This window comes from Myodes glareolus, chromosome 17, assembly GCF_982192425.1.
Source record: "Myodes glareolus chromosome 17, mMyoGla1.1, whole genome shotgun sequence".
In the NCBI taxonomy this organism is placed as follows: Eukaryota; Metazoa; Chordata; class Mammalia; order Rodentia; family Cricetidae; genus Myodes; species Myodes glareolus.
The window spans coordinates 27,482,097-27,496,275 of record NC_142042.1 but is presented as its reverse complement, the minus strand read 5'-3'; the positions used below and the strand labels follow the sequence as shown (position 1 = coordinate 27,496,275).

The window sequence follows — 14,179 nt, the reverse complement described above, 5'->3', positions numbered from 1 at the left end:
GACAACATAAATACCATCCATATAAAATCAAACTATCCCAATATCGTAAAGCACATTTTCGTCCATAAAGCCGTGTTAGCAAGTGTAGTCAGAGTTCTGGCGCCCTTTCTTCAGAGATTTCCACTACTTTCTCTTCAGAAGCTAAAGAAACATATCATAAATAATAGTCTTTAGAAGATGAATTTCATGTGGCCATATAGCTACGAGCCCCAAGGACTTTGTAGCCCACTGTGTAAACCTCACTCGCCAGATTTCTCAATGAGAATTTCCTGGTAGAAATGTCACTAAAATGCCATCACCTCTGGGGGCATGTATTGTCATGTGATTTTTTTTTAAACTAACTATTTGTAGCAATGTGATATTCATCCCAGAACCCCGTTACTGTGTATTATGTTGCTTGACGTGTTGCATTTGTTCATCAGTGCCTCGTACTAATCTCTGTTTTTGTCATTCGTGTCACCCCCACCAACCCTGACACCAACCCCATCACACAGGGAGCATCTGGCTTAGACGGAAAGCCAGGATCCCGGGTGAGTCAGCCCCGCGTCCTGCTCCCACGTGCTTCGTGGATGTGAATTGGGTGCTCCGGGGAAGACCCCTTCGTTCCTTGTGGTCTTCTCAGATGCTGAAGGGTTGCCTAGGGAAAGGTGGAAAAGGATGGTAGGGAGTGAGAAAGAGGGACAGAAAATGGGTTGCACCCCGAAGGTATAGCCTGAGCTGCCAGGTCATCTTCGGAAGTTCAAGTCTGGATAGTTTGCTAAGAGAGAAGAACACCAGGTCCAGGTCCTGCTGCCTTCGGTGTCTCAACAACCTAAAACAATTCATAAAACCTTCCCTGTAATCCCGTGGCAAAGGCTCAGAATGGGGAAAATAAGGAATTTATTTTAACTTATTTTTCCTTTATATTTATATCCATCTTAAAATTGTTATTTCTTCCTTAAAATGAACCTCCAAGTCCCTATTCATGACGTGCATCGTGTGTCTCCATCATTTTTATCATTTTTTTGCTTTGGGCAGCTCAGCTTTTACATGTTTGCCATAGTCAGTCAGTCTTTAGAAGCCTTGTGGAGGTAAACTTTGAGATGAAACAGTAAGTGCGTGGTTGAGATAAATAAGAATTCACCAACAAAAGAATGAATTTGAAACTCTGAATTTTTTTCTATCCAGGCATTCTAACAGAATCCATGATCTGCCAGAGCAGCCATGGGAATATGATAGGCAAGCTGAAATGAAATAGCCCTTGTATGTGCAAACACTGTTTTGCACTCCTTACTGCTTAAGCATGATCTTCCCAACAATCGAGCAAATAACCCTTATGACATTTTTTTAAGAATCAAAATTTTCAGTTCTAAAACTCTTCAGGCAGTTATTCTTTTCCACTGGACCCCAGAGTTCTTACATTCTTTCAGATATTATCTTCTCTGCCACAGAAACCAATTATATCAATCGAGTAACTTGACCTGCCTGACGTGCAAAGCCTAGAACCCACCTCGTGAGCCTCTGCTGTCCCAATAGAACTGCAGAAGGATGTTCTGAAAGTTAAACACTATTCTCACTCATATGTTTTCCACTTAAATTGCTAAAAAATACAAAGTTTTGAGGCTTTGACCATGGGTGTCAGTGACTGTGGAGAACAGACTTGGGGAAAAGACAGTAGAAATACTTTCCTGGTTAAGATTATAAAGGCATGGGGCTGGAGAGGTGGCTCGGCAATTACAAGCACTGACTTCTCCTGCAGAGGACCCAGGTTCAGTTCCCAGCACCCGCATGGTGGCTCACCACAGCTCTAACTCTGCTCCAGGGATCTGGTGCCCTCTTCTGGCCTCCATGGAAACTGCACACACATGATGTTCATACATGCATGCAAGTACTCACAACACATACACACAAAATAAAAAATAAATTTGGAAAAAAAGATGACAGAAAAATGAAGATGCTTCATCAGATAAAAAATAAATAAGAATGAAATTTTCTGTATACTTTTTGTGGAAGCATGCAGTTAGATGTCTCATCCCTGTTGCATGAATTTCTCAAAAATAACTGGCATGAAAAACCATCAAGAATAAAGTGTTTTAGAATCAGATAAGTTATCTGAAGACATCATTCTCTAAGATAAGTCAGAGTAAATCAGAACTTCTCTTCTTGTAATCCTTGTCTTTCACTGGTCTCATGGTATTTTATTTTTATCTTTTTTTTAGGGTGCAGATGGTCCCATAGGACCCCATGGCCCAGCAGGTCCCAAAGGAGAAAGAGTAAGTCTCTCTTTGGGTTATCACACTTAAGCTTAGCACTGAGGGAAACAAAGCATGTCTTCAAGATGATCTCAAACTGTTCATTGTCCAGGAATGATGGGGGACTATCTAGTATTAAATAAAAATATTGCCCATTCAAAGATCTATTCAGAGTCATAAGACTACAAGAAGAAAATCATACAGTATTAAACAGAATCAGTCTGCCTTAATGAAAACAATGCATACATTTACATCGCTAAAATAAATAGCTCCCATTAGTCCTTCTTAACCCATAAGGAAGATATTTTCATTGGGCCTTCATCCAGAAAGTTGAAGTCAATGGGGCTAAAATTTCTCGAACTACATATTCTGGTTGATAATCTTAATACAAAGCTACTGTATTCATTCCAAGTAAATTCTAATATTTTTCCAAAGGAAATGACAAAACCTAAATATTCTTCTCCACATGGTCACCCGTGCTCTCATTTTTCTTTTGTGAGTTAAAGAATGACCTGTTTTCCTATAGCCATAAGGAAATGATTTCAGTGCAGTATAAAATGAAACCCTTTCACTAACCTCGCTGTTCTAGTCTATGCTTCCATATCCTTTGGAGGAAAAAAAAAAAGATAGACGTTCGGGGAAGATGAATACCTGACACACAAAGGTGTGCAGCAGCCTGAGCAGCTGCTTGTGTGTCTAGAACCTCTTCCCTTCTCTCGATTTTCCGCCCACTTTTTCTTTTCTTCACCTTGGAGAACTCGTGTGTGTGTGTGTGTGTGTGTGTGTGTGTGTGTGTGTGTGTGTAGAATTGTCAGCAATTTCCCTACCACACACTGTGTGAGATGAGGAAAGGATGCTGAACGTGAGCGTTGCATGATGTTGTCATGGTGCAAGTTTGTGGTCTTTTTAAAATGAGAGTTTTCATCCGTCCGGGATAATTTGATTTTTAAAGAGAGGAGCAGGTAAGTAACAATGTCTCTAACATGCCCCCTAATTCCCCAGTCCTGTGTTCTGTAAAGTAAATTCATACATGCCAGAAATGCTTATGAGAAGCAACTGTGTGCAATGCAATCCTTCGGGAGTGGAAGAAACAACTTCTACTTAAAGAAACCCCCTTTGACAGCTGCTCTGCTACGTTGACTATGGCCTTATAATTGATTCATCATCACAGAGACTCTTATTAATGATCACAAATATATGCACGATATATAAATAATGCTGCAGAGGAAGCGACTGTTTTCTCTTTTCCTTTTATTGAAGAACAAAGATTCTTTTCTACCATGATATGTTCTGATTATGGTGTCTGCTCCCTGTATTCTGCTTAGGTCCTCTCCTGTCTCTCATTAGAAAAAAAAAGGGGGGGCTTCTGAGAGGTGATATTAAAATATAACAAAATAAAAAATAAGATAAAACAAAAACAATCACATCAAGGTTGCACAAGGCAGACCAACAGAAGGAAAAGAACCCGAGAGAAGGCGCAAGAATCAAAGACGCGCTCATTTGCATACTCAAGTATCCCATAAGAACACTAAGCTGGAAGCCATAATATGTTTGCAAAAGACCTTTGTGCAGGCCTGTGCATGCTGTCACAGTCTCTGTGGCTTCAGATGAGCTCTGCTGGTGTTGACTTCCAGGGCCTTGTATTCTTAGTGTCCTCCACCCCCTCTGATTCTTACACCCTTTCTGCCTCTTCTTCCATGGGGTTCCCTGTCCTCTGAGGGGAGGGGTCTAGTGGAGACCTCCCCTTTATGGCTGAGTAAGAAAACACCTATCTTCATTAATCTGAAGAATTTATATTGCAGAGAAATCTATGCAAAAAATAGCCAGAGAACAAGGCCAAAGTCAATACAAATATATGGGTTACTCCCCCCCCCCCAGTGAAGACTGGCCTTATCCAAGGAAAGTTCTAGAAAGATGAGTCCTTGAGAATATATTATCTGAATCCACTATTGTTATTTCTAAGATCAAACCAACAACTTCCGATAATCAGCTTCATTAAAAATACTTCAAAGCTAAGAGTCTCCTGCTGGCAATAAAGATTCATTTCCAGGCACTGGATGAAGAAACTCAGTCCATCCTAAAACTGGAGCAGCAAAGCTCAGGCGGTCTGTTGGCAAAGCGCCCTGGGGCTCAAGAGGGTTTGCTGTTTGGTAAATCAGCTGCTACTTCCGATAGCTTAGCCGCGTCTCAAGGGTATCAAGTCTCTGCGCTGGTGCCGAATGAACCAGCAGAGCAAATGAAGTCTCTGAGAATTCGTGAATGCATAGCTGAAGCCAGCTGCACGCGGTGTGAAGTGCCACACTTGTGTCCCCTCAAACTGGATCGTGTGTCGGTATGCCGCGAGGGCCCTCGCACAGAGAGCCAGACCGTAGTGTGGTTCTCGCCGTTAATGGAGGTGCCATCTGGAGGCTGGCTCCTGCAGATGTTTCTGATTTGAAAGCAGAAAGGATGGGCAAGGCCGGCATTCTAGAATAAGTCCGTGGTACTGATATGCAAATTTAAGAGCCTGGATGAAATTCGGCCAGCCTAAAGGAAATGAAGCATTTTGCATGCAAGCTTTCTCAATACATGACTGACACATGGGTATGCAGCTCCCAATGCACCCCTGCCTTCCACTGATTTCTTCATTTGGGTAAAGGGCAGAGCCCTTGAAGCCACTCCTAGAGCCCTCTTTGACCTGTTACATTAAACAACACACTTTCTCCTCCACTTGCACTTTGGGTCTGTCTCCAGAGCTGAAAGCATTCCAGTGGTTTTGTTTAGAATACTGAATTCTTCCTCTGACCTTAGAACCCTGTAATGTTTTAAGTTTGAGAGGGTCAAAGGTTCTTTTGGAACGCCTTAATACAGGGGGGAAAAACACTATACTTTCAAATCCTTGAGTTAATATTTCATTTCTGAGAGTATCCAAGATGCAACCGCTGGGGTTGGTGCTTTGGTGCTGAGGGAAAGTTCCAAACTCCATGTGGCTTGAACAAGAGAGAAATGCTTCTTTCATATAACCAAAAAGCCATAGGAGGAGTGTGGGCTTTGCTTCTTCCTGCCAAAATCCTAGCTGTCGGTCGAGGTGTCACTCAGGGAGACTTGTGCCAAGGACAGGGCTCCCCACAAGGGAAATAATCCTAGTGGGAACCACCTTCCATGGAACTTCCAGCTGAGTGTCCCCAGAGCCTCCTTGACCAGCACTGGCTCCCTGGGGCCCCTCCTCACCATGCTCTGCTATGAGGGGCAGGCCAGTCAAGAAGAGAGAGCCTGCAGCCAAGTGCTGCTGTGACTGCCTACTCCGTTTACCTAAGCCACGTGTGTTCCTTTTAAAAATGAGGCAACCCAGGTTCTCAGTAGAGGCAGGGAGGAGAGGTAAGAAGGAAATTCCATGGCCATGGTTAGACCAGACCTGGTCTACTGTCCAGTTAGCTTACTTCTGTGAAGCCAATTTTCTAAGAAATTGACATACTGATATCCAAAGGGGCTGCACCAGCTTGCACTCTTACCAGCAATGCAGGAGTGTTCCCTTTTCCCCACATCCTCTCCAGCATAAATTGTCAGTGTTTTTGATCTTGGCCATTCTTACAAGTATAAGATGGAATCTCAAAGTTGTTTTGATTTGCATTTCTCTGATGGCTAAGGATGTTGAACATTTCCTTAAGTGTCTTTCAGCCATTTTAGATTCCTCTGTTGAGAGTTCTCTGTTTAGGTCTGTACTCCATTTTTTTAATAGATTATTTGTTCTTTTGACGACCAATATCCTGAGTTTTTTGTATATTTTAGAGATCAGACCTGATGTGGGGTTGGTGAAGATCTTTTCCCATTCTGTAGGCTGTCGTTTTGTTGACCGTGAAAGCTAAGGTTATTAAAGATGTCCATCTCTGGTGATCTCATTGTAGTCTGTGTGTCTCTTTGTTGACCGTGTCAGTGGCTTTACCAACTCCCTGAATTTAAAAGGAAAATGCTAGTAATGCCTGCTGTCTGTTCACACGGAAACCTGGAGAACAGAGAAAGAAAAGCGTATCCCAAGCCTCTGCTGCTAGACTTCTCAGAGAGACCTGGCTTCTACCCACACACATAAAAAAAAGAAAAAAATACGGACTAAACTTTAAGCCTCTCTGATGGCCCAATAAAAGTCGGGCGATAGAACTTTCTACAGAGGTGCTGATGCAAGCATCACCATTGTCCCTGATGCTGTCACACTACATGATAACACACACTTTATCTGGAGGAAGTAGCATAGAAACACTCTTAAAATGAAAACTATATCTGTATTAGGCTATTTCTATTCATGGAGCCCCTCCCATAACCCTGATTCTTCACAGGCATTCTAAATGATCACTTACCATAACCCTATTAGACACACACTTAGAGTAGGTAAAGATAACTGCATGTCTACCCACCAGGCACTCCCTGAAGGCATAGAGGATTTTCAATTTTAAAAAAAAAAAAAGAAAAGAAGATATATATAACAATGTCAGACCTAATGTGGTTAATTTATTCAGCTAATATATGCTAATGTGCTGAGCACTATTCTAAAACATGACTGATAGGACAAACCTGGGGTCCCTGGAGCCCCAGTTTGGCCATTCAAGTGAGAACCACAGACAGAAAATAACAGTACATCTGTGTGTGTCTCACAGAGTGTGAGGTCCAGAAGTGACGGACAGCTGTGGAAATGGCCAGAGTAGTCAAAGAAGGGTTTCTCCGAGGAGAGAGACTTGATTTTTAAGAAATCTTACATTTAAAAAAGGAAGAAGAAGGCAATACAGGCTAAGTTGTGAATCCTCTAAAATCCAGAAACCTTCGAGCACTAACACAGATGGGAATTCTACTCCGGGCCTCATATGACACATTGCAGTAGAAACAGAAGCACAATAAAAAAAAAACCAGCATAAAATAAACTTGTAGGGTATGCGTACAGGATTCATGTCTAAAATAGATGTAGTTTGTGTGGTGCCTCATCCCCAAAATATCAAATCCAAAGTCAGCGCTATCCCTAAACATTTGGGTGAGGGATAGGCTCCTCCAGCTTAAAACAAGCATCAACATTTTCCACCACCAAGGCAGAGGAACCCAAGCAGAGCATTCTACACGTTAGAATTCTTTAGCATACCTGGTAGTGGCGGCTTCCTCCTGTCCTGTTAACGGTTATCTAGTACAATCTGCGGTGGTAGATGACTGTCACTACAATCTTAAAGGAGTTTGAATCATTGACATTCTGTTAGAACACTTACATGGTGGCTTTCTGTGTGAGCTATATGGAGATGTAAGGGTCCGTGTATGATTGGAACTTTCTGTTTTGTTTTTTTCTTTTTTTCATTTTAGGGAGAGAAAGGAGCTGTGGGAGATCCTGGACCCAGAGGACCCTACGGGCTGCCTGTGAGTTTATATGATGTGGTCACCACCATCAGCATGCTCCTGTGACCTGCCACTGACATAGTTAACCCTTCCCTATGGGCACACTAATCTCATTATAGGAGCAAAGGCAATGCAATGAGCAGTCACCAGTACAGGGACTTCAGTACTACAGATAGGTTATCCTCAGTCTCAAATGGTCCCTGCACATAGAGACACACCCACGCATGTCATGTGATTGGAGATCAGAGACAAGGGGCTAAAGAACACTAACAGGAAAGCAAGGTTCTGTCGGACAGATGGCACCCTTCCCTTGCCATCCGAGGGGACAGCCATAACTGCACTCCCTTGAAGGGTCACACGCATCACTTGGATGGGAAAGTTTCATTTAGAACAACCTTTATTCCTTGTCTATCCTCATAGACTATTAGCAAAAAATTATCTTGCAAGCGGAAAGTATGGTCCAAATTGAATTGCTATTCATGGTGACAGTATTTCTGACCTGTCTAAATCCCTGAGAGGACAGATGGCCTTCAGAACATAGAAGGTTGGCAGTGTTCTGTCTTCTAAATTCTGAACCTTGCAGAAGCAGACTGAGGCCACAGATTTCTACAGAAATGATCCGCACCATGGTTCTAGTCAGTTGGTCAGGGTAGGACTCAAAGTGTCATGTATTGCCTTTAGGATTTTAACCTGCCTTACTTTACATATTAACAAACTTCATTCACAATCATTTCAGGGCTAAACGAGGTGCTCACTTTGAAATAGATGTCAAAGTGTACTTAGTGGAACGAGCTTAGCTGTTGGGAACTTTGGGCGGAGCATAGTCTGATCCCACGTTCTCACCAGGCTGTGTTGAAGTCAGCCTCTTGTGGAAACAGTCAGACCAACCCTCTTGGGAATTCCTCTCCTACAAAGCTCACTGTAAAACTACTTCTGAAGTTGTGATGTTCACATTCCTTATATTTAATGTGATTGCCTAGCCAAATTCAAATTATATTTAATGATAAATAGTTTTTAGGTTCTCCATTAATTGAAAAGCTAACTGAGTTATCAAACCAAAGGAACATTGATTTATATTTTTCATTAGTGTTGGTGTGTTTTTTAACTCAACTAAACATTTTTTTGTTTTGTTTTGTTTTGCACTTCCTTAATAATCGGCTAAGTCAGACCATGCATAGGATTTGAGCAAAATTACTTGTTTAACCCAGTAAAAAATTTAAATCCCTCATGCCCCATAACTTCAACTAACAGTCCTCTCACTTGATTTATTTAAAGAAATTTGACTAATCAAGGAGCCTTTATCACAATTCTAGCATAATCTTTTTAATACTAATGTTGCATGCCCAGAGCAACCTTAAACAAGAACCTACTGATGAAACATAGGAACACTAATGTAGCTATTATGGTTCTTTGGCAGGGTAAAAATGGAGAGCCTGGTCTTGATGTAAGTAATCTACACAGCAAACATCCTCCAATTATAAGAGATATATTCAATGGTCTCCATCATCAGGGAACACCAAGAATACAGAATGTTTTATCTGTGCATGTGTTATGCATGTACAAACACATATATGCACACCATATATATATATGTGTGTATATATAAAATTATAGTGCACATAGATAGCAATATAAAATACACTAGTATTTGCACAAAATAAACAAAGAAAAAATAATTAAAATAAAATTAGTAGCCTGACACTGGTTAGTCAGTTAGTCATACTTCAAAATCCTTTCCTAAATTAAGGATGCTCAGCATCAATATGACCCAGTTATGGAAAAAAAAATAACTATGTATTAAGTCAGTCTGCCTCTCATGTGCTGCCCTTGGGGAATGGCATTTTGTCAAAGCTGTTATGCAGTGTTCACCTTTCTTTTGCTGTTAAGTCTCTACATACATTTTCTCTTATGCCAAAAGATTGTATAACAATACAGACTGTCTAAAGTAAATGCCCCAAGGAACAGTCACTGCTTGTCATACCATGTGAGTAATGAAGTTACAATAGTTGCTATTTATTGAACATCTGGGGTAGGAGGTTCTTCTGTCTATGTGTTGCTTTCATTGGTTGAATAAAGAAACTGCCTTGGCCCTTTGATAGGGCAGAACTTAGATAGGCAGAAAAAGAGAACTGAATGCTGGGAGAAAGAAGGCAGGCATGGAGAACCGCCATGAGCCCCCAGGTCAGACATGCTGAATCTTTCCTAGTGGTGAACACAGATTAATAGAAATGGGCCAAGATGTGAGAGTTGGCCAAGAAGAGACTAGATATAATGGGCCTGGTAGTAATTTAATTAATACAATTTCTGTGTGGTTATTTCGGGGGTTAAGCTAGCCGGGCAGTGGGATGCAGCCCACTCCTCCTACTACTACAGGTATCATCTGGCACTTTGCATCCACCGTCATTTAACATCCACCACAGCTTTGTGGTACTCATGAACCTTATTTTATAGTCAAGTGACTAAAGTGCAGAGGTAAGTGAGTTGCCCAAAACCCACACAAGTCAGTAAATATGCCAGGACCCAAATTAGTATTTGTGTGTTCTTTCTCCTGTGTTGTTAGGAGAAGAAAAAAAAAAAACAAGGGCCCTACTTGCATAGCTCATTGAGATGGTAGAAAGTATTGTTTCTAAGTGCTACTGTTCTTTGTAAGTCTAAAGATTGACATGTTCTTTCTTATATCTGAGTTGAGACCAATGAACTGTGGTGGTGGTGGCAGTGTTTGTTGGTTTTGATATGATTTTGCCACAGTCACACCAATGGATAACTTGAGTTTACTTTTCACTCCCCTAGGGCTTCCCGGGTCCTCGAGGCGAGAAGGGTGACCTGGGAGAAAAGGGAGAAAAGGTGACTTCTCCCAGCATGCACCTTGGGTGTTTCTGCTAGCACTGTCTGCTCTGCTGCTGAACCTGTGTGATCCCATCGTACACCTTTCTTGTCTCGGTCCCTTGTTCCAAAAAACATACAGATGGCTGATCTAAGGAATCGGGTCTTCAAAGAGGATTAAAGAAGGCTACCCAGCTAGAAATGAGGGCACATCCAGCATAGGAGGACAATTCTAAGCCCTGGATATCAAAGCTACAGTCTTTCAACTTTCTGACCCCAATTTTTTTTAATGTAATGTCCAGGGGGATTGAAAATTTTTTTCACAAAAGTAAAATCACATCACACAATCCTCAATGCTACTTTGGCAAAGCCCTTCTCTCCTACAGACCAGTATCTCATTTATATACATGATATTCCTAGAAGAAAGACTACTGCATGGAATATGGGATATTTTGATTATTTTTTAAATTCAGAGGTAGAAGACAAGCATTATGACAGAGACACCGCAGTGTGCCTGCTATGCAGAAGCTACTCTGGTAACTGTAAAGCCAATAGTTGCAGGCTTTTGAGTGAAGACATTGGTTATTCTATGGGTTGGTACTGAAGATCTCTTGGGACCATCAGTCAGCTCCATAGGTTATCAGGGCCAATATCAAACAACATGATTTTATAAACAAAAGAAAAGTTTGCATTATAAATTTTAAACATCATTTTCTCCATTTCTCTTTAGTTTTGTTCTGTCTGGTTCTCTCTCTCAGATAAGTTTTTATACTGGATGAAACGAACAGCAACAAAAACTCAATAATGAAAACCTTAAAGTGTTTGACTATGTACCTCACGATTCTTTAAACCAGATCTCCTCCTTTAATTAATTCATGCCCTGATATACTTGTTTTTTCAAACCTAGTAAACTCTCTTGAATAGTGAAACTCTTCCCAGTTATGATGCAAGGCCAAAAGGGGTATGCCAAAAAAAAGTGCATGCAGCCCACTGCATATGTTTTAAGAGGTTAGTCACTCAGCTGGGCAGTGGTGGCACATGCCTTTAATCCCAGTAATCGGGAGGCAGAGGCAGGCAGATCTCTGTAAGTTTGAGGCCAGCTTGATCTACAAGAGCTAGTTCTAGGACAGGGTCCAAATCTACAAAGAAACCCTGTCTTAGAAAAAAGAGTTAAGTTACTCAACATCTCTGGTAAGAGTTCACACAGTAGGCATCCCAAATCACCGCCATCAACAGCATCACATATGTTGAACGTGTGTGCACTCCTTTCCCCAAGAGTTTTCTACATGATAACCCTTGACATCTTCACACCGCCATCCTACGGTGGGTGCTATCACCTCCCCACTTCACAAACAAGGAAAAGTATGTCCTAAAACGTTCCTTTTTTTCACATTATACATCCTGGCTACAAGCTTTATGTGATTTGAGATCAGTTTTGTGTGGGACCATTGGACACAAGGCACACTGTCTTAGAGGCTATGTTTGTTCACTTATTTTATATTTACCTAGTGGGTAGTACGAATCTAAAATCTTAAGAAAAATACCACATGCTACTAAATTTTATGATCTTTAAAGAAATTAGAAATCACCAGTATTGGCTCAATGGTAGAGACCTTATCTAGCATGTGCAGGGCCCTGAGTTCATTCCCTGGCCCTGCAATAAAGAGGATTCCTTCATTGTGTGTATGTGAGAAGAGAAATTCCCACCTGTGTGGTTTATAAAAGCGCAAACTCACAATCCCGTCCTTAGAAAAATGCATAATCGCCCATATGAAAATATTCTCATGCCTAGAAGATTTATATTCAGGAAAATCAGATTCTGAAGTGTTAAGCAGTTTATGTATCTTTTTCTTTGATCTAAGAAGTAAAAATTGACAATAATTATCACATTTCAACTGCCCATACACACAGTGAGAGATAGGTAACTTTGTGGTACATAGATATATACTTTATTTCATCACATGATGCTGATTGATAATACAGACATTGTATTATAATAGTGTCTCTCTTTCATAAAGCGTGCTGTTCACTAAAATTTTAACAACAAATATAGCGTTGCCTATCACAGAATTTAACCTTAACCTTGCCAATCAAATCATGAATTCCACTTAACCAACCAACAGTTAGACCTACTCAAAGATGGGTCCATGGCTCCATAGAGGGCAGAGCACACACAAAAAGTTTCAGTTTATGTCATGGTTTGGAAGCAACTTGGTGTGGGAGGCCCTGAGTCTTCATGGGGGTTTCTGAAGGCATCACCCATTTCTACCACACCTGCTTTTTCTTCACCCTTTCCTGTCACATCTTTGTCTTCCATCATGCACAGCTAAACCACACAGAATTTGGTTCCCCAGTATTCAAGAAGCCCAAGTGGTTTCAATTTTCAGCCTTCTGCCGCAATGTTTTTGAAACACGGGAGAGGAACAAGGAGGAGCTTCGCTTCCGCTCACGCTGTCACGACGAGTGTTTTAATTTGAATGAGTGTCTCATACATGTCTGTGGTGTGGGTTGTTCTGTCTTTTCTCTTTGAATATTCATGCCGCTTGCTTCAAAGACGATTCAGTCTTATTGTAACTGCCATCCAGGCTGTAGAGCGAATGTTCTCATTTAAGTGTGTATCTACGTATCATCTTCTGCATTCTGCACCGCGCCAACTCCCTGTCTATATGTTTGCAGATGTGTACGTTAATGTGAAACAGCTGGGGTGCATTCCTTCCTTCCCCTCCTTTTGCCTCCTTTCCTCAATTCCTCCGTCCCTATGATCCGTGCAGACACCCCACAACCTCAACCTTGATTCCCAAATACTAATTCCCACAGCTACATTCCCACTGTATAATTATCCTGCCTACCTCATCTTAATGAACCCAGACTGCTTTTCCTATCTGCAGCTCTGTGAGCTGGAAACTCATTTACCACTGTGAACACTGACACAGGGTCTACACGAGATGGGAGAAGGCCGCCTAGGTCTATAGATGTCGGTTTCTCCAGTCGGCACTGCTGCCGAGGATTAGCACCAGAAACTTTCGTTTAACTCAATAAGTCAAGTATTCACTTTTATGTTTGCTGGGAAGAAAAAAGTGAAGCCTCATGAAAGCCCATTTTAATGCCTGACTTTTACTGAGAGCCACAAAATCGAGTTTGATTGAACATCCCTGGGAGAGACAGATGTTGCCTCTCCCTCTGCGTCTGTGTGACATCATATGTTAACAAATAAGTAGGGGAAAGGCAAGTTGAAAGGTACTCACAGTTGGGTGGAGTATCTATTACCCACTGCCCACTCTACCTCCTTCATACCATTGACACCTGCCATCTTTCCCAGATCCATAGCTCAAATCCCTAATTCACATTTGACTCCAATATGGTGGCGGTCAGCACTGATCTGGGACTGGAGAGATGAGTCAACAGTTAAGAGCACTGCCTGCTCTTTCAAAGGTCCTGAGCTCAATTCCCAGCAACCCCATGGTGTCTCACAACCATCTGTAATGAGATCTGGTGCCCTCTAAGAGGAAGAGACCTGGTCAGTCATCCTCATCAACTTAGATCATAAAACTCATTATGGACAAGTTCAACAGAATTACCATATATATGGCTGCCCATGCATGCTTCAGCATTGCCAGGGCATAAATTTTATTTTTTCAAATTCAGCACTGATCTGCCTTTTTGATGCATCAGCCCTTTGGGTCTTCTTCTTCTTGTTGAATTAGATAGATAGATAGATAGATAGATAGATAGATAGATAGATAGATAGATAGATAGATAGATAGATAGAGATGGATGGA

At 41.5% G+C, this 14,179-nt stretch overlaps 1 protein-coding gene across 1 annotated transcript in view; it reads left to right on the top strand.

The window, feature by feature from the left end:
- Col25a1 (collagen type XXV alpha 1 chain) overlaps positions 1–14,179 on the top strand; it is a 398,267-nt gene that overhangs the window by 373,400 nt on the left and 10,688 nt on the right. The window contains exons 31-35 of the mRNA XM_087897573.1: positions 495–530; positions 2,199–2,252; positions 7,545–7,598; positions 8,995–9,021; positions 10,368–10,421. Of these exons, the coding sequence (XP_087753699.1) occupies positions 495–530; positions 2,199–2,252; positions 7,545–7,598; positions 8,995–9,021; positions 10,368–10,421 (225 nt within the window). The remainder of the gene's footprint in view (positions 1–494; positions 531–2,198; positions 2,253–7,544; positions 7,599–8,994; positions 9,022–10,367; positions 10,422–14,179) is intronic.